General features: G+C 38.2%; 1 protein-coding gene across 1 annotated transcript in view; it reads left to right on the top strand.

Moving 5' to 3' along the window:
- Nucleotides 1-25,347, top strand: part of Ttc39c (tetratricopeptide repeat domain 39C) — a 101,886-nt gene that overhangs the window by 30,781 nt on the left and 45,758 nt on the right. Inside the window, exons 2-4 of the mRNA XM_026388062.2 lie at nt 12,175-12,223; nt 14,099-14,227; nt 16,517-16,631. Of these exons, the coding sequence (XP_026243847.1) occupies nt 12,175-12,223; nt 14,099-14,227; nt 16,517-16,631 (293 nt within the window). The remainder of the gene's footprint in view (nt 1-12,174; nt 12,224-14,098; nt 14,228-16,516; nt 16,632-25,347) is intronic.

Genomic DNA, 25,347 nt, shown 5'->3' with positions numbered 1-25,347 from the left:
TAATATGTGTCATACTAATAAAGCACTGAATTTGGAGAATAGACATATACAGGTGCTGGCCAAGATACTAAGTTTTACAACTTTGAAATACTAGGTAAACTGTAAGTAAAGACCTTAATATATTGTTGTATAAGCAATAAGAGCTGGAGTACAGTTAGTTTTAGGGTAACTTTGAGCAAATCTTTCTTTCCTTTTGTGCACTATGTACTCCTGCTCATTAAAAAGTTATAACGGGGGCTGGGGTTGTGGTCAGTGGTAGAGCACTTGCCTAGCATGTGCAAGGCCCTGGGTTCGATCCTTAGCACCAGATAAAAATAAATAAATAAAATAAAAGTGTTGTGTCCAACTACAACTAAAAAATAAAAATATTTAAAAAGTTATTACAGTATTTCTCTTGTAAGGTACCACTCTTATATGAAGTACCAGTGATTGCCATTTTAAGGTTTTTCTTTGCCTTTTTTTTTTCTTTAGTGGTCCTTTCAAATGCAAGGAGTTCAGTTTAGGCTGGGATTGACTATTGGTGTGTTGGTAAAAAAAATTAAATTTCTTATTTCCTATTGTGGAATATATTCTTTGTGAAAACAGTATCTATTTATACTTCAAATCATTAAAATTTTAAAATGCAATTATAGAATGAAGACATCAATACATGATTACTTCGTTCTTGTTCTTAAGATATATTTGCTAACTCATTAGAAAATTTTACAAGTGTATCATAAAAGGAATCCTGGTTTAAGAAGCTGCCTTTATAATGCCACCATACCTAATTTTCAGAGACCAACAGGAGAACAATTCAAGAAATGTATTTGCAAATTATGGTTTAAAGAGAGCCAACAGTAAAGGTAGGAAAGTTTAAGTATTTATATAACTCAGAGACTCCCCAAGTACTAGTTGTCTTCTCAGAAGTAGCTTCTTAGTTATAGAAAAATCTTTTGCATCTTCATTCAAAACTACTTTTATTGTATCAACTATATGTAGATACAATTTTGGTGAGTTTTTTTTTAAACTCATTAAAACAATCTATAACAGGGATGGGGGAGGCATGGGAAAAATGGAGGAACTTTGGGCAAAGGGGAGGGAGGGTAGGGAGGGTGCATGGTGACAGGAAAGATGGTGCAATGAGATGACATCATTACCCTAGGTACATGTGTGATTGCACATACGGTGCGACGCTACATCATGTACAACCAGAGAAATGTAAAGTTGTGCTGCAATTGTGTACAATGAATCAAAATGCATTCTGCTGTCATATATACCGAATCACAATAAATAAATGAATTTTTTTAAAAAAAGTTTATGACATAGAAACAATTTTGCCTGTCACAGAGCCACCTCAAATAGCATACAGGTATTCTTGTGATTGTTTGATAGGCTGTTGATTGATTAATTCAAAAGTCCCCACTGAGGAGAGACTAGATGCTGGGCAGTAGTTGGGCACCAAGCTGGTGTGGTAGTGTCCCAAAGGTGCCCAGCATAAGCAGAACTAGGTAGGCCCTGGAACCAGAATCATTTATGCCAAGACCCAGAAGCTAGACAGAGCCATTAGGAAAGAGAGTGGTCGGTAAGTAATCCAGGCAGGGGATCCCCAAGTGCCAGAGTCCTAAGCAAGAGAGCAGACATCACATTCCCTTCCCACAGTTTTTATTTTGGTTTTGAAATTTTACAGGATTAAAGGAATAATGGAAAAATAAAATGAAAGCCCTCCCTGATTTTATTTTATTTCCTAAATATCTGCTCACCGAATAGTCTGTGACATTATTTTGACTGGTTAATTCTGACTCAATAAATCATTTGGCAGTTAAAAGATGGGGACTGACAGGGGATCAGGGTTTTCCCTAGCCTTCTTTTCCTGTTATTTCTTTTTCCCCTCTCCCTCCTCCCAGGCCTGATGGCTGGGTGCTGCCATCACTTGGGGCTATGAGAGGGGTGGCATTCCGTTTTGCAAGCTGCTGTTTCCCTCCAGCCTTCTACCCCAGACCAAGCTCTCATTCCCTGTCCTGTTCACTAGGTTTCTCTCTCTCTCTCTCTCTCTCTCTCTCTCTTGTTCTCATAATCTTACCTGCCTCTTAGAACTCACAAATTCTAAAGGGTGCCCCTGCGTCTGCTGACTTTTCCTTTGCTGGGTGCCAGAGACCATTTAAAAAGTGAAAATGTTTTGGTTGGGAACGCATCTACTTTTAAAATTCTCTCAGCTTTGAAAAATATCTTGCCCTGCTGGGGGAATGCATTCTTTCTTTAATGTTTGATCTTTTTAAAATGTTAATTGACCCATAATATTGGCTCATATTTATGGGGGTGCCCTATGATGGTTCAATAAATACATACAATATGTAATGATCAAATCATGGTAATTAGCATTCTTAATTATGTGCATCCCCAAAATGCATCAGTGAAAACTATTAAGAAGTAAGGGCTAAGGGCCTAGTTATTGTTTTTTTTTTTTCAGTGTGCTTGATAATGATCAACCTGTAGAGAATCACCAAGCCCCAAAGCTGTAGGAACAGACCATCGAGGCTTCTGCTTATTCTGTTTCTATATGGGGAGGAGGCTCAGAGTCCAGGTATTATGGTTTAGTTATCAGGTGTCTGTTATGTGAGATAAAGCAAAAATTTTCAGAGGTGCAATGATAAGATTAGGAGAGGTGTGACCTAATTGGTGGATTAATCCACTGACGTGGATTAACTGGGTGACAACCGTAGGCAGGTAAGGTGTGGCTGCAGAAAGTAGGTCACTGGGGGTGTGCCTTTGGGGCTTATGTTTTATCCTTGATGAGCAGAACTCTAGCTCTGTGTCCTGGCCATCATGTCTTGAGTAGCTTTCCTCTGCCACACGCTTCCACCATGACGTTCTGCCTCACCTTGGGCCCACAGCTACGGAATTGGCTGACCACAGACTGAGACCTCATGATGAGCCAAAATAAACTTTTTCTCCTCCAAGTTGTTCTTGTCAAGTATTTTAGTCACAGTGATGAAAAAACTGAGACACCAAAGTCTGGTCCACCAAAGTCCTTCAGTGCTCTGGCTGCTACAAGCCAACTGCTTTGCCACCAGATGTGACAGTCTTTCATGGCTTCTTGGCATCCGCCAGTGAATTGTAACATTATTTTTCTGATTAGATGCAAGGCCACAGACTAAGCCATTAGTTAGTGTATCAAAAGGAAACCGGTAAGAATCTGTAGCCTCTTTGAGGGCAAATAGTGCTGAACACACCCTGGGGACTGGCGCCTCTCCTGGTTGGGAGCCTGTGATTGCAGGGGGGGCCTGGGGCAAACCCATGGAGATTCTAGACTCCCACATCCCCAGGAAGGCCCAGGATAAAAACAAGACTGATGAGAAGGGTGGATCTATTTCAAACTCTTATAAATCAAATACTTATAAAGTCAATGACTGTGGAGATCAGTGTTTTGAGAAACTTGTTGTCCTTTAGATAAATGTTCCCTGAGGGTCTTATTTGGAGTTGTGTCTGGAAAGTCAATGGAACCTGTCCAGGAAGTTCCCCCACTGCTATCTTCCGATAAAGGAAATAAGCACATTTCTTTCTTTCTTTTTTTTTTTTTTCCTTAGTGAAGGCAGCTCTTATGGGCTCAGGTTGATGAAAAGCTCATACTTGACCATTTTTTGGACTCTGTGAAGGACAGTCCATCAGATAGCATGTGAAGTATGGATTTTGTAGGACATGACTAGTGGATTCTTTAAACAGACATGTGCGGGGGCTCGTTTATATGCCGGGGGTCCAGATGGCAGCACATAACAGAGTTGAAATCCCCTTCTTGGGGAATTTTCCCTTATTCCCACCAAAATAAATAATGAGATGAATATCAAATAGAAGTGCCCCACAGAGAATTAAAAGATAGGTGACTGGGAAGCTTTTTATATATTCAAAGAATAGAGAAGAGGAAATCAAAGATGGGAAGTAGCCTGCCCCAGATCTCATTAAACATGGTGTTTGTGGTACGGGTAGGAAGGCTGATCCACTAAAAAAATACCATGACAAGGGACAACTTTGGGAGTCAAAGTAACAACCACTTACCTACTCTCCAAGGCCATTTACTAGGAAGGTGTTAGCATATCTTTTTAGCTGCCAGGTTGGACTGCGTAGGCTCTGAGAAGCCACGTCTTCAGTTCATAGCACAGTGCCTGCTGCATACTTGCCGTTCAGCAAATGCATAAATGGATGCATGGAACAAAATTAGATTCACTTGATTTTTTTTTTTTTCCTAAAGCCTTGTATGAAGAAGGGTCACTGATCATTTGTTTTAAACTGAGGAACATGATTTAGATAAATCATTTTGAAAGTAAGTATTTTTTGAACATATTATTGTGGCTTTTCCAAAGGAAATTATGGTTTTCTTAGGCAATTTGTTTTTTTATGGAGGCAAGGAGCAACCTAGAAAATCATAAATTACTTCTTCGACTTTAATAGTGAATTCTGTTGCTTTTGTTTGGCTTGATTTCTTAATCATCCTCCTAACCATCTGTCTTGGGTGGAGTTGACCTTTTCATCCTCCATTGGAAATTTGTCATGGATATTTGGAAGATGCAGAGCAGCAGAGTACACAGGGTTGGGAGTTGACCTGGGCAACTGTACCTATCTCTCAGGCCTGCTGGAAAGATGCAACTTAATGAACAGAATATATTCATTGGATCACTATAGAAGCAATTTAACTTTCTAAAACACCATAGATAATGGAATTTATTTTATAATCTGATTCATAGCAGGATTCAAAAAGAGAACATTCTACCAGTGCTGTTCTGTCACATACCAGACCTTTAGGGATGCTGTGCGTAATAAGAAAGCATTTGGAACACTTTTAAACTAAGAAGCAGAATAAGTTAGATTTTTTTTTCTTTTGAATTTTTTTTCTTTTTCTTTTTTTGTTTCTCTCTAGTAACAAAAGCCAAGGGCAGTTAACAACTAAGCTATATGCCCAGCCCCTTTTTTATTTTGAAATAAATAGGGTCTCACTAAGTTGCTTAGGCTGCCTTTGAACTTGAGATCCTCCTGCCTCAGTCTCCCAAGCTGCTAGGATTATAGATATGTGCCACTATGTCCAGCTTGAAAAATATTCTTAACAGTTATGAAATCAAGTCAAAAATGTCTTTAAATGAAGTTTGTCACATTTCTTGGGCCATCCTCTGGGAGAAAGAGACACTTCTCTTAGACTTTCAGCCTAGAGTTTTTCATTTCTCATTTCCAAGGCACCTTTCCATTTTCTGCATAAGGAAGATGCTCTCTTTAATAAGCATTGGGTGGATGAATACTGCATGAGCAAGGTGCTACAAACATCACTGTTCTTCCTTGCAATCATACTATGAGTGGAGACATATATTTCTGTCTCTTTAGCTGGTGACTGACAAGAGCTTCTATACTCTGGTCTGCCAGATGTTCCTTTCTCTCGTATTGCTACAATATCTTCATATTAAGATTGGGGCTTCAGTAGTTCACCATGAGTTTCCCATGTCCAAATGGTGTTAAGAGGTCAATTCAGGGCTGGGGGTGTAGCTCAGGGATTGACACTGGCCTAGCATGTGCAAGGCCCTGAACATAGTTCATTGCAGAAGTGTCAAATCAATCTTAGCTATTGATTGTTGCCATGGTGTACTCAAAGTTAGAGAACTTGAGATACAAGATAGAACAAATTGAGCCCACGGGCCAGAAACCATGAGTGCCAGCTAAGTGGGAGTGCTGTCAGGCCCCCTGGCTCCCGTGAAATTGAAACATTTCAAGGCTTTTATCTGGGAAAAGCACATATTTTTAGCTTTTCATTTCAACCCATCAAATTTCCCATTATAAAGCCTTTTGTTTATTATTTTTCTTGACAGATCGAGGAGGAATCAGCTAGATAGTGGGAAGCTTTCACTATTAAAAATTAAAGAAAATGTTTAAATAAGAAGAGAGTTCAGCCAGGCGCTGTGGCGCATGCCTATAATCATAATCCCAGCAGCTCTGGAGGCAGGAGGATCGTGAGTTCAAAGCCAGCCTCAGCGAAAACAAGGTGCTAAGCAAATCAGTGAGACCCTGTCTCTAAATAAAATACAAAATAGTGCTGGGGATGTGACTCAGTGGTTGAGTGCCCCTGAGTTCAATCCCTATTATCACACCCCACCACCCCCACAAAAAAGAGTTCAAATCACAATAAAATATATGATTCTGTTTTGTGTCCTAATGGCCTACTGGTGGTTGTTGTCATCATCTTTTTTTTTTTAAGGGAACATATAGATTATTATTTATACCATTTGTATGGAAATATAAAAAGCAATCACCAAATAATTTGCTTCTTTTTTTTCAGGAAAAAAATTAGGAACTGTCTTGGGGAGTAACCTCAAAGGGGCCCTTCTACTTATTTTGGGTCCAATTCTCTATTAGCCTTATGCTGAGAGTGCCCTGGGCCACAGCTGGACACAGCTGGGCCTTAGCTTACCATTAAGTGAATAACCCACTCCTATGGGATTTGGCTGTTTTGCTGTTGAAATGACCCATTTTTCTGTTTGGTTGGCTGGATGAAAAAAAAAATAGCAGCAACTGAATCACAGGGAATATTCAGGACAAGTAAATTGACTTAAATGATGCATTTTTCTTCCTAAAGGGGGTCTAAATATAGGGAGAATTCTGCAGCAACAATATGAAGACACAGTGGCTGTTGACCACACTGTGGTCAACACTTTTCATTGAAAAAAAACAACAACACTAATTGTATTTCCCCTTATAACAAATATTTTAATTGCTCTTTTGTGTTGGAACACAGTGTACACACAGCCTTTTCCTAAACATTAAATTTTATGAAAGCAGTTGTAGGTCATCACATTCTATTTGGCTATTTTACAAGGCATTTGTTGTATCGAAAACAATTGTTTTTCCATGAAAAAAAATTAAATTGTTAGGGTAGCTCAGAGACATCAGAGAAGCTATTCCATATTGGCATTTTTTTTGCTAATTTTATAAAATTAACTCCAGTGGTCCCCTGGGGCTATGGTTTCTAAAACATTGTGGGTCATGGAAAAGACAGATCCTCCATTAAGAGCAGCAGATCTGGGATTCTCAGATCTGGGATCTCTTGACTCCAGGGTGAGATGGTGATGGCCATTGGCTGGTTGGATTCAGGTGGCCCCATATTTCCTGTGTAATCCACAAGGGTCCATGCTCCCCAGGCATTTAGAGGGGAGAAAAGTCATTTTGAATTCTTCTAAGAACTCAGCATTTTATAAATTTAGAACATTCAGAAAAAAAAATCAAAGGAAGACTTGAAAATTTGTAACCATTCGCTACTATGGACAATAAAATTACCTTTGAAGAAATAGGTATTCTTATAATTATGCTCATTTATGTAATGGAAAGATACTCCTTTAAGAATTAAATGTATACATTTCCTTCTCCTATATTTCAGGAAACAAAATTTTCATCAGCTCAGTCCTATTTTTAATATCCTGGTGAAACTTTAAAAAATAATTGCCATGGCAATGTTAGTGACTATAGGAATAGATGATAAATTGCTTCTTTATATTCTCTATGGTCTTTCTGATTTGGGTGACTCACTATACCGAGTGAAAAATTTAGAGCCATCTTATTACTGATGGTTCATTTTCAAAAAGTAAACTATGGCAGCAATCACAAGGAGCCCTTTCATTAGAGGATTTCCCATGACAGCTTATCTTTTGAAGAACATTTTTAATTGTAAGTTTTTAAACTTTTTATTTTGGAAAATTTCATACATTTTGTGTTAATCAACTTTTTGTCACCACAGTGAAATATCTAAGTTAGGTAAAGTGGTTTACTAAGAGTTTTAGAGCTTTTATGGCCTGGGGTTGTTATTAATAAGCTCAGTTCTGGTGAGGACTATCTTATCTTTATCACATCATGGCTTATGGCAATGGCAGGAGCAAGGGATCATGTGGCAAGACAGGATGCAAAAAGAGACTACATGGTGTCAGGCTCAAGCTTCTAAAACAGTTCTCTTATGAGGACTAACCAAGGTCCCATAAAAAAATACTTGAATCCCTTTCAAGGGCATGTGGCCAATTTACCTGTGACCTCCCACTCGCTCCTCCTCCTAGATGTACACACCATCTCAACACTGGGGACCAAGCTTCTATCCTATGTACCCTTGGGGGACAAGCCATATCTAAACCTTGTCACATATTCCAGAGCATAGAAAATATTTCATGAATTTTAGTGTTCTGGTTTATAGCCGTAATAATTACCAACTCTTTGGCCAGTCTTGTTTCACGTATATTTCTGCTTATTGTTCTGTGAAGTGCAGGACAACCCCACACCAAAGAACTATTTGTCACAAAGTGTTCAGAATACTATTATTTAAAAAACCCCGATTTAAGTCTTTAATTTGTCCTAGCAGTGTTTTTGGAGTTTTCAGTGTAGGGGTACTTCATAATCTTTATTAGATTTAGTTTTAGATAATTAATATTTTAGTGCTGTTGTAAAGGGTGATTTTTTAAAATCTCGTTTTCTAATTGTTGTATGTGTTAAATAGATACACGCTCGTGTGTGCACCTATGTGGTGTTGTTTGAGATGTCTCCTCATGAGTGTATTTATGTGTCTGATGTTTGATAGTCTCACTTTAAAGTTTCCTTTTGGTCTCTTTTTCCCTCTTATGATTCTTTATTGTTGAAGAAACTAGGATCTTTATCCTGTAGACTTTTCTACAGCTTAGATTTTTGCTGATTCTGTCACCACGGCAGCATTTAACACATTCTGTCCCTGTCTTTATGTGCATTGCCCATATCTCTGAATTCATTAGGACCTGTACCACGGTGATTTACTTTTCATTTATGAGCCCAGGATACTTCTATAAAGGGAAACTCTCCCTACCCCCAAACAATTGGTTCCTCTTTGTCCACAGAGTAAAGGCAGGGTAAATGCTTATTCTTGCTCTTTTAAAGGATCTCCTTTAAAAATAATGAGTTGGTTTCCCAGTAGGAAACTAGTGAGTTTTTTAAAAATTAAAAGCATCATTATGAATGCATGGTTTCAACTTGATATTTCAATCCGTTGCTGTTTTTGTTCTCCAGGGTGATCAAATTATTCCATATTTGGCTAATGGGAACCTCTTCAAGACCCTACTATGTTTTTTAAACTTCCTTAATTTCTGCTATACAAGGACATTTTCAGGCTCTTCTTGAGCCTTTCTTGCCCCTGACTTGGAAGCAGCCATTGCTTCAAGTAAGCCACAGTCCCTTGCTCCATTATCTGGAGAGGGTGCTCACATCATGCACAGCACAGCTGGGTGGTCATTGGTTCTGGGCCTTTCAGTGGGCAGATCTAGGATAAATGTATGCTTTCAAAGATTAGAAAAAAAAATACAATGGGTTTTCATTGATTCTTTCTTTTTTGGACTTTTCAGATTTTTAAATTAACTTCATCCTCTCCCATATGCACAAAATCTTGAATCTCTACATATATAATCCTTGCTTTATTACAAATGAGGCACACAGCAGCCTGAGAGTAAGACTCCCTTATCCAGTTAGAATGTGGTTACTGAAATGAGTGGGGCAGGGGCATCTTTTGAGGGTCTGTTTTCAGGGATACTCATGATTGGGGTTTACTATTAGGTTACGACGTTCTACCATATTGGAGTAGTTTCTACTCTGTGTAGTTATGTTACCATTTCATTTACATCAGCAGTGCATTGCATTCATTTCACTTCTGATTTGTAGGAATGGCATGTTAAAGTTTAATTTGTTGTTGTTATTGTGTATCATGATTACATGATTCCAAAGTTGAATCCACAGACAAGGTCGATATGGGGAAACTTCATTTCTTTGTGTCTTCCCTATTCCCTCCCTCACCCTATAGGAATCCATTTTTAAAACAAGTGTTACCAGTTATCTCACCATGGCAGGTTCCCAGCATGAGCAATCTTGAAATGAGCTGAGTGCCTCTTCCCTCTCCTGACCCTGGCACTGGGTTTTCCATCATCATCCTCATACTTTTGAGGAACGATTTTAGATCTCCAAAACAAATATGTTTCATATAAAGACATCTTAATTAAGATGAAGTAAGTTAATCACTTGAAGTATGTTAAGTTAAAACACCAAGGGAGCCTGGGTGGATGAAGCTGTTCTAACAGCCAGTGCTCCCTGGCCCTACATTCTTCATGCCTGGTGCACCCAGATGCTACGCAGATTGCAGACAGCATTTCAAGGAGGGAAAATTGTTCTATTGGCTGGTTTCTACGTTTTTCCCCCCGACTTAAATGATAAGATGGTATGTGAAGTAATAAGGGCAAGGTTAGATACTATGAATAATTAATTGCCATGGCTCTCAGAAACCTAATTTTAGTCAAGAACAAGAAGCAAAAGTAGCAACACTAGTTTCAGCTTCTTTCACTTCTCAAGTGGCAGAGTGGCTAACATGGCAAGGAAGGAAGGTGAAGCCAGTTGCCAGCACTGGATTGAAACACATCTGTTCCTCAATAGCAGGGCTCTATCACTTCTTGACTGATTCCTGTCTGCTGAATGCCTACTGTGTTAGGTACCTCAAATACCCCTACCTCCCCACCCCACACAGTCCACTCCAAGAGAAAAAGTGGATGTGCATACCTTTTGTCTCAGTGGCGCTACCTCTAGTAATTTATCCCATGAATGTATTTGGTGTTGCGTACAAAATTATAGGTACAGGATGTCCACTAAGCATATGCGTGCCTGTGCATATGTGGAGAGTCACACCTCCACAATCTAATTTTCTAAGAGGGGATTAACTAAATAAATTGTTACATGCCTTTTATATACTGACCATATATTTGCATAATAAAAAATTAGTAAAATGATTTTTTAAGAAGGCAGTTATAGTGACAACAAATCCTACCATTATGTGAAATTATAATGTACCAATAAAAAAAAAGAAGAAGGCAATTACAGGTTCTTTTTCCTTTTAGTACAATTTATAGAGATATATATTTTGTACTATTTTTTTTTAATTTGAAGCAGAAAGCTTATATCCTTACATGCTTTTGACTCATTTGGCATTGGTTTGGTTTCATCTTTGACTTATTCTAAAATAGGATGATGAGCATGTAACACAGTGAGGGAATGACTGACTTAGAGAGGCATTCTTGACATTGTTGGATGGTAAGTTGAGTTTGTGAGATCTGATTCTGCGGTAAACTCCTTTGTTCTGCTCTAGAGGTGATACAAATTTTATGTGTGTAAAGTTTGAACAAGTTTTGCTTTTTTTTTTTTTTTTTTGTACCAGGGATTGAACTCAGGGGCACATGACACTGAGCCACATCCCCAGCCCTATTTTGTATTTTATTTTCAGGCAGAGTCTCACTGAGTTGCTTAGCACCTCACTTTTGCTGAGGCTGGCTTTGAAATTGTGATCCTCCTGCCTCAGCCTTTGAGCTGCTGGGATTCCAGGCTTGTGCCACCTCGCCTGGCTGTTTTGCATTTGAAAAATGAATAATAAGGGGAATGGGAATAGGAAAGACAATAGAATGAATGGGATATAACTTTCCTATGTTCATATATGAATACACTACCAGTGAAACTCCATATCATGTACAACCACATGAATGGGAAGTTATACTCCATGTATGTATAATCCATCAAAATATACTCTACTGTCATGTATAACTAAAAAGAACAAATAAAAAAGTGAATAATAACCACCTTCCTGTGGTCATGATGTTACAGATATCAGGTTGCTTCTATCATCTTTATAGCTACCGTGTCAATTCTTTAATAGCTACAATATTAAAAGCAGTCTCTGTTATAATTTGTTCCTGTTATCTGCTTTACTTTGAAGAATTGGGAACAGATTCTGTCCTGCAGGTAGAGCATTAACCAGTGCATTGATGACCTTAACTTCAATTCAATTAATGGGATTGTATATCCTATCAGATGATTTTTTTGAAATAACATAACAATATAACTTATTGCTTTTTATTATTGAAAAAACACATAACAAAATTTATCATCTTTATGATCTTTAATTATATAGCACAGCACTCTTAACAACATAAACATGATTCATTGCTTTAATAAAAAAAAAAACAAAACTTGTTCAACCAGTGTTACAGCTTACCTATGTTCTCAGAGTTCCATGGAAATAGCAATAAATTAGTAGATCAAATTTCACACTTTTAATAAGGGAAGAGGAAGGCTATCAGATGATTTTTAAAGTAAAAGTTTACAATAAAAATACTTTTTTTTTCTTAACAGAAATCATAGCCCACTGATGAGTTTTGGAGCCAGCTTTGTCAGTTTTTTGGTAAGTTGATATCAGAAGAGGTATTGGTATTAAGGACGCAGTTATAAACTAATGTCTCTTATTGGCTACCAGCTGCATAGTATACCATTGTAGAAAATTCTGTAGCATTTAAAACTGAAATCGTTTTTTGCCTATTAACTAACATCTGTAGATAATTTCCCTCATTTTAAAAATAAAATGTTGTATCTTGTAGAGTATTATATTTTTCCCACTCAAAATTATTTTTAGAATAAAAATATAATCAAAAGACCTTCAAAAATTAAAAATGTATTGGGACAGGAGGCAGGTCTGCCTCTGGGTAATAAATATTTGCTCTAAAATTATTGAGTGTGCACTAGAAGACAAATTCAATGAGCAAAGATATGAGAATTGAGGGAATAGGTTTTAGATAGGTTATAATCAGGTGGTATAAGAAAGTGGATGCTTTCTTTTCAGAAATATTCACACAAACTACTTCTAAACACACACGTTTTTCAAAACATCATAGTATTATAAAAGGGGGGGTAGGGAGACAGGAGAAGATATCCAGTAGAGACCAGAAGGGAGACAGCATTTAGATTTGAAATTCAGAAAGATGTCACCAAATAGGCATGTTATGCCCAGCTTGGTAGTGCCCAGCTATAAGCATGAGGCCATCTCCAGTGTGATGGGGTTTTATTCAGACTATGTAGTTCCTCTTATTATAGATAATGCAACAAAATTTTAGAGCCTTTTCTTGGCACCAATACATAGTTCCACATCTGAAAAAAAAAAATACTGAATGGGGATTGTAACATTAGTACCCAAGTGACTACAAAGGCTGCCACAGAGGCTGAATCAAAGGGAATGAACTGGGTGGTGACAGGGGCAGCAGGGGGGCATGGAGTGAACAGGATGGTTGGGAGAAAGAGTATAACTAGGAAACTTGGACAAAAACAGACCAGGGTCTGTTTTGGCTAGGATGGAAAAATAGGTTCAAGTCATAGTGACAAGGCCTAGAATTTCAAGGTAGGGCTGGGGAATCCGGTGGGGAATGGAGAGCTAGAGATTGTTCATAGGTCCTTCCAAGAACCAGGTCTCCTGCTCCTGTACACACCCATCTCAGAAACATCACTTCCACCCATTCAGTTGTGTCTTGACAACATCAGCCAGCATCAGGTGCCTGAAATCCAGCTGTCAGTGGGATTTTTAACTATAGATGATATAAAATGAATGCCTTATAAGGAAACCCACAGGAATTACTCTGGAAAGACTGATGATTTTCAAAGAGCGCCTCTAGTGGTTGTTTCGTTAGCCTTTCTATATAGTACTTACTGGAGGCAGGGGTCTATCTAGAGTAGAATGAACTTTTGAATGAGACTCTATCATAAAAACTGAATGGAGGGACTGGGCTGTGGCTCAGTGGTAGAGCGCTTGCCTAGCAAGCATGAGGCACTGGATTTGATCCCCTGCACCACATAAAAATAAACAAATAAAATAAAGGTATTGTGTCCATCTACAACTAAAATAATATTTAAAAAAAAGAAAAAAAGATTGAATGGAGTAGACCAATTAGAAATTATACAAAATTTTTGCTGCTGCATTTAATAACAACAGAAATGCAATAGAATGGCAATCGCAAGGACATTCGTTACTGTGTGTGTGTGTGTGTGTGTGTGTGTGTGTGTGTATATATATAATTTTTTCATGCTGGTGTAATAGAGTCATATATTATGTAATATCAAGATTATAGTTTCTTTAAATGAAAAGTTGTGCGGTTACATTTTGATTCTATTACTTGCAACAAATAATTTAAGTGAGTTTTTTTTTTTTCTAGCTTGGAGTATTGTTGTAATAAAGGGGCCTGAAGTTTCAGACACTTACTGATTCATTCATTCTCTCCTTGTTTCTTGGCAGAATGCCATGATGACATTTGAGGAGGAAAAAATGCAGTTGGCGTGTGATGACTTGAAAACCACAGAAAAACTGTGTGAAAGTGAAGAGGCTGGAGTCATTGAAACAATCAAGAATAAAATTAAGAAGAATGTAAGTCGTGTGCCTTTAGATTATGGGCTGTGTACTACTTAGAGTATCACTTGGGTTTCCATATTTAAAATAGGACTGAAAACAAACAGTAAATGTTCCCCGTGGCTTCTGGTTATGTGAAATGCCTCTCACAAAGTCGTAGAAGTCCTTTCCCGTCATTAGAGCCATCTGTTGGTATTTTGGAGCCACCCTCTCTAGAGCTGGGGGTGTGATTGGTGTACTGGTAGAGCACTTGCCTAGCATGTGCAAGGCCCTGGGTTCAATCTCCAGTACTAGAAAAAGAAAGCAAGAATGATCTTCTTCCATAATGGGCTCCCATAACAAGGCTCTTCTAATGAGAGTTTCTTGTGTATAATTAAACATCACTGAGCGACAGCTGAGCAGTAAAACACCTGCATCTTGGCTGACTTAAAGAATTTAGCCACTGACCTCGTTTTCCCCAGGTCTCAAAAGCCTTTGATTATAAAGTCTCAGTTACACCATGATCCCCTTTCTGTATTTTGCCTTCCCCTTTCAGTTCAAAAGTTCCCAGTACAGAGGGGAATGCTTCCAACCTGACATTTCTTGCTTGTGATGTCCACCATGAGGAAGCCACTGACGCTCCACATGGGCCAGACTTGTTCTTGCCTCTTCCTACTTCAAACCTACAGTCAGTGACCAGTCCCTGACGACTGTCTTTCTTAAATACCTCTTGAGTTTGTGGACTGCTCTCCATCCTCACTGTCATCTCCCTAGGTCATCCCCTTTATCTAAGATAAACTGGAACTCTGCCTCGGTCTCTCTACTCTCCCATTCAATCTCTACAATACAGTCAATAATATGTTGTTTACTTGATTTTCAGTGCCAGCTCCAGCCATGGCCTTTATAATAAAGTCTAAACCCCTAAGTATAGCTGGCATATGTCTCTGCATATTCTTCTCCCTCTTCATCAGGTTCCTTCTCTTAGTTCTTCCTTCATAGATAAGTTTTCCCCCAAGAATGCCTGCCTGAGTCTCCAAACCCTGCTGAGTATGTCTCCTTAGATTCCTGTAGTTCCCTGTGCTTTAACCCTTCAGACCACTTTCTATGTTACATGGTGATAAGGTCTATATTTCCTCATTAACTGTAAACTATTTACATGTCTGTTCTCAATTTCTACTACTACACCTAGCATAAGTGTTAATAATTAACATTTGCAATGGCTGTTACAATTTATAAAGCATTTTCATATACAGCATCTCATTAGCCTTCTGGACAACCTGCACAGTAGATGTTGCTATAAATAAAGAAACAGAAGCATTGATACACGGACATTTCCCCAAGCAATCAGAGTAATGAGTGCTGGGGCTTAACAGAGAATAGCAGAAATGATGATGGATTATGAAAATCTAGAAAAAGAGAGACATTATTATTGCTGGGTATATACGTGACTGCATGACCAATGTAATTCTGCAACCTGTACACTTAGAAAAATGAGAAATTATATTCTATCTGATTCAAATGTATGATATGTCAAGATCATTGTACTGTCATGTGTAACTAATTAAAACAAATTACAAAAAATTTTAAAAAAGAGAAACATGTCTTACTGTTTTGTATGCTATCTATTCTATTGGCATATTTGCAAAATTTTATAATTTCTCATGTCACTATGAAAGTTTCTTGGGGTTAAGAATGCAGAAATGTAAAGAAATGTTCTTTATGATAAAACCAGTTTTTTTAAATGATTTTATTTTTTTGCTTATTTTTACTTATATGGCCTAAATTTCAAGTATAATTTGAGATTTATTCAAAACTAATTTTAATTCAAGAGTATTTTTTTCTTAATGGAAATGTAATCAATTTCTAGCCCTTACATCTCATTTGCATACACCAAAAGAATGTGCCCTAATATTAGTCCTACCTGCAGATAAATGCTGTAAATTGACTTTTCGGGTTACTGACTTAGGGAATGTATTATATCTCTGATCATTTTAATTTTGGATAAATTAGAATTTACATTATCTTAAAAAAAAGTGAGCCTCTGAAGTTTTGCGTTGATGTTCATGTTTTCCATGAATTTAGATATTATCACTTAGAATATTTTTTTGAATCTAAAATGTTCTTTAGCACTATGTTGTTGGCAAAGCTCAACCTAATGGCAGTATGGAGCTTCCAAGCTTCTAGCATAAATTTGGTATTGGCTTTGGGGGACTGCCACGTTTTACAACTCCAATGTGAATTATCTTGTAGCTTTAAGTAAGAGTTGTTTGGAGGGAGTATCGTTCATGTGTGTGAATTATTGGTTTGTACTTTCTTTCCACCAAACAGGTTGATGTCCGCAAATCCACTCCCTCTATGGTCGATCGGCTTCAAAGGCAGATTATCATTGCTGACTGTCAGGTGTACCTGGCTGTGCTTTCGTTTGTCAAACAAGAATTGTCAGGTATGCTGAAGCTTTCTTTTTAATGGCTTTTTTGCTATTCAGCAGACAAAATCGGTAATACTTTTAAAAAAATTTTAGACTACCTTGTATTTCAGTCTTTGAAAATATGTGGCGCCTCTTTGGGGCTTGATGCTGATTTATTACTTGGGAAATTGAAACCACAAGTGCTTAATGTGTGTTGAGAAGAGTAGTTTTAGTCCCCAAGTTTATGTTTCATCCCCTGTCTCAAGATGATTTTGTCTTACTTAGAGAAATTATTAAAAATTATTATTAAAAATTTTTTAGTGGACCTTTATTTTATTCATTTATTTATACATGGTGCTGAGAATTGAACTCAGTGCCTCACACATGCCAGGCAAGCATTCTTACTGAGCCACAACCCCAGCCCATGAATGCCTTTTTTTTTTATGTAGATATACTACTTTTTCTTTGTGGGAATCAAGTTGTAATTGTCATCTTTAAAGTGAAATCTAACTGGTTTAAATTTAAGTTTTTCAGGAAATTGTTACTAAAGGCCCTAGCACCTTCAATGGTTTTAAGAATATTAGGAAATGATTAAAGATCGTTAAATATTTTCTAATACACTTGAATGACCAGCATGGTAACAACTTTTAACAGGGGTTATCAACTGATTTCTTAATTAGTTTGTCCAAGACAAATGTTTTCTAGGCTTTTGTAGCTTTAATTTCTTAAGTGAAATAGACTCGATGAGTCTCTGATAGCTTGCTGTAAGAGTATGTCTAAAATTGACCTAATTCTTTCCCTACTGTGGTTCTGTGTCTCTTGGATCCTTGCAGCAGAAACCTGCCACTTTGGTAGACAGGATTTACTTGGCAAAAAATGAAAATTCAAAAAGAAAATTAGTTAAAATTCACAGTCAGAAAAATATTTTCTCCCCAAACTTGAATGAAGAAGGATGTGTCCGCTACATTATAAGTACATTTTTCTTTCTAGAAAACCAGAAACCAATATATCTCCCCCGCCTTTTTCTTCTCTTTCTTGCTCTCTTTACCTGTCTGTCTCATACTTGAAAATGTTTTGTTTCTGTTTGGCTCAAATTCAAAGTGGAATTTAACTTTTAATTTGGCCTCTAAAATTTGGGCTTCCTAGAATTTATCTTTGTTTTTTATTTTTTTAAATATGTCCTATGAGGCACTTGTACCATTTGTTTTGGTTCATTTCTTTTTCTTTAACCCTCTTCTCATGACTCTCTCAAGACCTTGTTTACGCAGTTGACAGCTCCTAGCCTGTGTTAATCTCCTTATAATGCAGTAAGGTAAACCCCAATCAGCTCCACACTGATTTGGATATAAAAGAACGCAGAGCTTATCTGTCGCTCTTTGTTTAAGACAAGGACTCTGGGTTTTCTATGATTTTGTACATTATCTTCCTGATGCTCAAGAACTCTTCTAAGGAGCTAATTTTAGCCATTAATATATATATCTGCTCAGAGAGAGGGGTAGCCTGGTGTAAGGTCACATACCTGTTGTCCAACTCCTCAGGTAGCTGAGTGAGGCTGGAATGGATCACTTGAGTTAGAGAGAGGTAAAACCAACGCACACTTAAGTATAAAAATGTCAAAAGTTAAAAGTGATCATATCTGTCCTTCATTTGCTCATTCATTGATCATTCAGCAAATAAGTTACAGAGCTCATACTGTGTGATAAGCACAGACCATGGACCCTGCCCACGTGAAGTTACAGGCAGCAGATCATATTATTTATTTTTAAATTATTCTGATTATAAAATTGCTAATATTATTATAGAAAATTTTGAAAAAGTAAGTAAGTGCAAAAGAAAGCAAGCCATCATCTCTAACTACTCCCAAGGAATTATTCTTTATTGCAAATAATGGATTTTAAGTTTTCTGCTCTATAAAAATAGAGACTTTTACAAAATTGAACCTGTATTCTTTTGTATATAACTTTTCCCTCTTAGATTATACTTTGAATATTTTTCTATGACTTAGTCTCATAATATAATTTTAAATAATAGCATCATTAATTTATTATAGGGATGGGCTATGGTTTACTTAATCAATTCCGTAGACATTGGAGCATTCTTTTTTGTGTATTTTTTCTTATTAGTGAAGCTGAACCTATTTCTGTTGTAATCAATTGATTAATTTTTGTGATGCTGGTGGACATTTTGCTACTAAGCTACATCTCTACCCCCACCAATTCCCGTTTTTGGTGTGTGGTGCAGGAGATGGACCCAGGGCCACATTTGAGCTAGGCAAGTGCTCTACCACTTAGCCACACTCCAAGCCTTTCCATTCCATTCTGTTTTCAGTTTGCCATCATAGCTTTTACCCATTCCTCTATCAGTTTGATATGAAACAATTATTTAATCCCATTTTCTATACATACGTAGCATCATTCTTGCTGTTTCCTGAAGCCTTAGGTTTTATTACATGTGATATTGGTATTTGAGTCCTAATGAATTTGTGTAGTGTCAGTTTGCTTTTTGAATAGTTCCACATTTGTTTCAAATAAGCAAATAAACATAACTAACATGTGTTTCCTTTTACTTTTCAAACAACTGCAAATAATTTGTTGTTGGAATTCATTTCTTAGAAAACACTTTAGATAGATACTTTTCTAGAAGTATCTACCAGGAGTGTGAGGGAGCACCCCCGGTGGGCACACACTGAGCTCTGGGAGATGAGTCAATGGTTGTTTTTAGTGCTTCATACTTTTTGAAGAGGGTTTATCTCATTTGAATTTCTTTATGACATATTGTCCCACCATCTCAACTTTCCTCATTTTCCCATGCTACTTTCTCTTTAGTTATTTTTTGATCCAAGAGCGTTTAATTTCTCTTTATTGTATTATATTTATATTCTCTTTATTGCTTGTGTAATAAGGAATTGTTTTCTAAACATATTTTGTGGCACTGGCCACCTGAGTTTATCATTGGTGCCCTTTATTTCCTATTGGATTTGAAGATAGGGCCCATATCTTATGTTCTTGGCAGGATGAGCGCTCAGCCACTTTCCTTCCTTTCCTGGGAGAACTGAGAGTGAGTGATTTGGTCAAGGTTGAGTGATTTGCAGACCTTGTGAGCGATGACAGACTAGGACCAAAGCCATGGTTTTCTTATTTCATAACCAAATTCCTAGTGTTAACATCTTTGCCCATCACGTCAATCTGGTTACTTGTGTCACCATGTAGCCTCCAACCCTGTGTTTCCCAAGGCATTTTCCTCCTATCTCCAATGTCCAGTGGCACGAGCCCCAGGATAGAGTAAAGCCTACTGCCCCTTCACTCCCCTCTCCCTGCCACAGTCTCTGCCCAACCCCTGAGGCCATCTTTCTGACACATGTTACATCTGTACTGTAGACACTTAACTGTCCTGCACTGACCACAGGGTAGAGTCCAAGTCCCTTCCTTGAGTGGCATGTAAGAACTTGCCCGCTCCTAGGCTCCTGCTGCCCACTCTCTCACCTGGCTGAGCAGAGCTCCTTGCTTCCTCCCTGGGTCCCCTTGGCTGCTGCTGCTTGTCCACGCTGCCTCTCAGCTTGGAACACCTCTGCCCCTTCCTCCTTCTCTCTCACCCAGTCAAGTGCAGCCCAAGCCTTCCTCCTTCCTCATTGACTCCATCCGTCTAATTTTGTCCCTCTGTGTATACATAAATTACATAATCAATTACAGCAGTTATCACACAGCCATCCCCATTTTTTTACATGTCTGCTAAAATATGAGACTGTAAACTCCTTGAGAGCAGGGATTGTGCTGGTCTCCCTGCTGTTTTCCCTGTTTCCAACACCCATGGAACTAGTAGAACACATCGGATGCTGCGTGAGATGATGGGTGCTGATGCTTCAGAGATGAATGGGAGGCAGCCCTGGCCTTGAGGGAACCCATGATCTAGCAGGGGGAAATGATGGCTCAATAAATTCTATTTCAGGGAGATACCACAGCCAGCAGACCTTAGGTTAGTCTTAGAGATTGCTTGGGGAGTGCCATTCTGAACGTTTGGGGAGATCAAGAATCCCTGATTTTGTCCCTGCGCAGAATTAAGAAGAATCAAAGTTTATTTCCTTCTTGATGTCCCTGATACTTGCTTTGGTGCCTCTGCCTAGTGCATGGTGTGTGTCTGTTCAGAGAATTAAAGGGAGGAATGGCAGAGGGATGATGTCATTCAGAAAAGAAACTGGGAGTAGAAAAGCAAGTCGGATAGAAGTCTGTTGACTGGGGGTGAAGATAATGAGGCGGTGGGCTGACTGGTGAAAACAGGATCATCTTTTGTCCTCAGTGTCTGTCATTTGGGTCACCAGAGAGACAAGCCTATACTTACCATTTCTTATGGGGTTATCCAGTTTCGTCGTAGGACAAGTAAACAGATGGAATGTGGTGGATGGTGGGTGCTCTCATCAGATACCTTCCCCCTGCAAAAATTACAAAATTCATTCCAAATTAATTTAGCGCACCTTGACATTTCCGTTTCCCAGGCGACCCTTGCCCTTTCCCAGAAGGACTTCCACCTATGTCCTCTCCACAACTCCCCAGTGGATTGATGTCTAAATCTATTCTCAGAGGGCAAATAGTGTGTTCCTGTCCTCTCTGCCTTCTTCCATAGGCACAGAAGGATCACCATGGCTGAATGATTTATACTGACCTTTCAGAGGAGGCTTTGGAAGGCCACACAGTGTGTGACTATGGAATATGGTGTTGCCTGCATGTTGGGAAGCAGGTACTCACTGGCGTCATTGCTAAGTCTAGCTGACCACAGGCCCCTCCTGCAGAGCTGGATCATGCTGTGCTCTGGCTGAGATTCACTTAGCACCACCTTCTCCAAATGCGCCAAAGTGTTTGGGACCAGGAGTGGGGCAAGTCCCTCTGCAGAACCTATTCCAATATCAAGTTGAATGTAGAAAGTTGTAAAAGCAAAACAACCCTCTGTTTGCATGTTAACTTTGTTTTGGACATATTTCAGTTTATAGTCTTTGATGTAGTTCGAAACCCTGGGTTTCATTTCCCTGGTTCAAATTAAGGCTCTTCGAGTTGCTGTGGATTTTAATATGGGATTTTTAAAATAGTAGTAAGGTGCCTATCTTAGGCATGAAATTAAAAACAGGTTTAATTCATTTCATTTTTATTCTGTAAGAATGAGGGTTTTGTGGAGGGGCTTGTATTATATTATTAACTAAGTTTCATGCAGTGAGGACTTGATAGATTTTATGTCTGTTTTCAGGGCTACTGTCCTTTTCTCTAATTTTCTTCTGAGATCTGGATTGTTATAGCTGATTCCCTTCAAGCCCAGTGTTAGAAGATGCTCCGTCTCTCTGTAGCTGGTGCTCATTCCTCAGTTTGACTTAAACCCATTGGTCCCAATGTGTCTCCTGCTTCACATGCCACTGTTCTGCCACTGTTCTTCAGTGTCACACTCTTCTGCCCCTCTCCTAGGATGATGCCTTTTCCTGCATTGAGGAAGAGAGTTAAAAATTTCCCTCCAAATTTCCAGTTAGGGATTGGGGTGGGAAGCAGTGAAGTTTTCTACTGAAATCCTACAATGCTTCATTTGGCATTTTTACATGTTTGTTGTGTGGAAAACAATTTAATGACAAAAATAAATTAAAAAGAACCATTCACTCAGACTTGGTTTATTTTCACTTTTTCTACGTATGACCCAGGTACATACATTCATATAATTTGTCTTATATTGCATGAATTTTTAACACATTTTTACGTTTTAATTTTATTCAGGCATTTGGAGGGCTGGAATTTTAAAATAACCTTTTAAATTAGTTTTATAGTTCTTTTGTGTCCCTTAGATGCCACCATAGTCCCTGGCATATAATAGGAACTTTATCAATAGCTGATAAACATGTTTAGGATTTTGCAGACTTTCTTTTTCTTTCATTTTTAAAATTTTCAAGCCAGTGACTATTTATTTTCAGTTAGATCTCAATTGCTTTTCTTCTTAAGAGTATATGTTTCCCATTTCTTTTCTTTTTCTCCTTTTTTAAAATTATACATTTGGCTTTTCTGATCATAACTGAGAATCATCTTTCTTGTTTGTCAGCATGTTGGGCCAATCAAATGTTTGAAATTCCACTGTGTTAGTATATGAAGAAGTTATAGGCTTTGTTCAAACTTTTCTCTTCCTATGGTACTTCCATGTTGGAGGGGGGAAGCCACTGAGCCTTAAAGAACATTTGTCCCATTTCTCTTTGGTTTACCTGGATTGGTTCCTAAAATGTAGTTTTGTATAAGCAGTGACTACTTCTGTTAAATTGAACTAAATAAGAAGATTGTTTCAAACATGTATTGCTTTTGTAATTATAAAATTATGAAAATCATTTCCTTTAAACCAAACTTTTATAGACTAATTTGTTTCACTTGTTCATTCAATTTTGAATCATCCTTTTCAATAGATGTAGACTCTAGGACATTAACTACCCAAACTTGGAAGATGATTGTGTTTTCAGTTGTGATCCCATGGGAAATGTGGCCATCATTTGTTGGAAAATTGATACATTTAAGTGAAATAATAGCTTTCTAGTATGTATTGGGGGGTTTCCAAGTTCTTCCTGAGGTTTGAGGAATCACAAGGAGGATTCAGGACTTAGCATGCAGTTGTACTCAAAACTACAATTTAAAAAAAAAATTGTTGTTTTTAGGTCTGTGTGATGGGGCTGATCTTATAGGCATTCCCTACCTTGCAATCCAATTCTAAACCCCCAGAAGGAATGCAGGCATTTGTTATAAACCACGGTTTTTATAGATTAGGCACACAGCAAGCCACTCTCTTTTAGTTCTGTGAATGATAAGAACCCCATCCCAGGTCCAAATTCCACATCCAGCCAAGGGCCTATGTTGTCAGCAGGCCTTTTAGAGGATAGTAGGCAGGGCTAGGGAGCTAATTCTTTTCTAAACATACCATCTAGTCATAGCTCACATTCAATTCAGGGATTGAGAGTTTATAAATCATATTTTATTTTATATCATGTACTTCCTGAAATTGAAAAATAACCTTTTAAAAATATGTTTTCCTGCTGTTCCTCAGGGTCTGGAAGTCTGGGTTAGTTCATGTTTTTCATTTGTGCAGGAATGTCAGGGTCATGGTATCATTTGTGGTGCCACCTGGATAAACTCTCTTCTGTGGTTATAAGGGAGTTTCATTTTACAGAAAATTCTCTACAGAAAACCTCAAAAAATGTGGCAATGATGTGTGTTGGCTTCTCATTGCTATGACAAAATGCCTAAGAAAATTGTCTTCTAAGGAGAAAAGATTTATTTTAGCCCACTGTTTCAGAGGTTTCGGTTGTGGTCACTTGACCTTGTTGCAGTTCATGATAATCAGAAAGCAGAGGGAGAGGGAGAGGGGAAGGGGGAGGAGAGGGGGAGGAGAAGCTGCCAGGGTCCCAGTATCCCTTCAAGGGAAAAGCTTCCAGAGATTAACTTCATTCGTCTGCCACCTCCAGGTATCTCCACAGAATAGGGGCCAGGACTTTAACACATGGGCCTTTGAGTGACATTTAATATCTAAAACAGGATGCACATTGTGGCTGAAGGGGTGACTGAGGAGTCCCTAAACAGACTGGAATAGTCACAGGTTGGTTGGTAACCCCATTCCATGTGAGGGTGAAAATGTCCACAGAGGAAAGATGGATGGCAGAATGCCAAGGGCCTGTTAGAGGGGTTCAGTGGGCTTAAAGGGTGCTGAATCCTACATCTTGACTCCTATCCTGAGGGTCTTCCTTGTGATACATTTTCAAGAGGGCTCTACTAAGGGAAATTGGCCTAATGGGAAATAATGGAAGCAGCTTTAAAAATAATAGATGAGATCAGGTGCAGTGGCATATTCCTATAATCCCAGTGACTCAGGAGGCTGAGGCAGAGGATCACAAGTTTCAGATCAGCCTCAGAAACTGAGTGAGACCCTGTCTCAAAAAATTGAAAGGGTTGAGGTTGTGGCTCTTTGGTAGAGTGCCCCTGGGTGAATCCCCAGTGCTGAAAACAAAACAAATAGGTTATCATCCTCTGATATGGAATAACTTACTGTCTTCCTCCCTGTTCACTGTGGATCTCTCTAGGCTGGGGCAGTGGGTTAACGCCATGGTCATAGACCAAAAAATCCACCCCAATCAGATGTTAAGCCACACAACAGGCATCAGGTCTAGGTGAATTGGGGATTCTTTGCATTTAACATGAATAATTTTTTTCTTCAATAAACTGGCCATTGGTTTACCCAGTAAATGTAAATTAATTATTTTTATTTGCTTGTAATATTTTTTTTGGCAAGTTGCCCAAAATACTTGGGTATAAATTTAGCAATGAACTAGACTTAGAACTTTCTTTTAAAGGAATGAAAATATAGGGTAGGGTAAACAAATAAAAGAGTTATACACACACATATAATATATATTATATATAATGTACATATATAATATATATATATATATATTTCTTGCCAAGTGGTTATGCATTGTAGTGAAGGAAGATCAACAACAAATAAGAGATTTAAGTAAGCACTACAAAGAAAACTAGATGCAGGGCTGGGGTGTGGCTCAGTGGTAGAGTGGTCGCCTAGCAAGTATAAGGCACTGGGTTCGATCCTCAGCATCACATGAAAACAAAAAAAATTAAATAAAGATACTGTGACCCACTACAACTAAAAATATTTAAGAAAAAATGAAAAAGAAGACTAGATGCAATGATAGCTAATAATTTTAATGTGTTTAATCAATTCTGCTTGATTTTCAGGTTGT

This window comes from Urocitellus parryii, chromosome 13 (genome assembly GCF_045843805.1).
Source record: "Urocitellus parryii isolate mUroPar1 chromosome 13, mUroPar1.hap1, whole genome shotgun sequence".
In the NCBI taxonomy this organism is placed as follows: Eukaryota; Metazoa; Chordata; class Mammalia; order Rodentia; family Sciuridae; genus Urocitellus; species Urocitellus parryii.
Note: the sequence above shows the minus strand (reverse complement) of the source record. Positions and strands in the feature narration are given on the sequence as shown.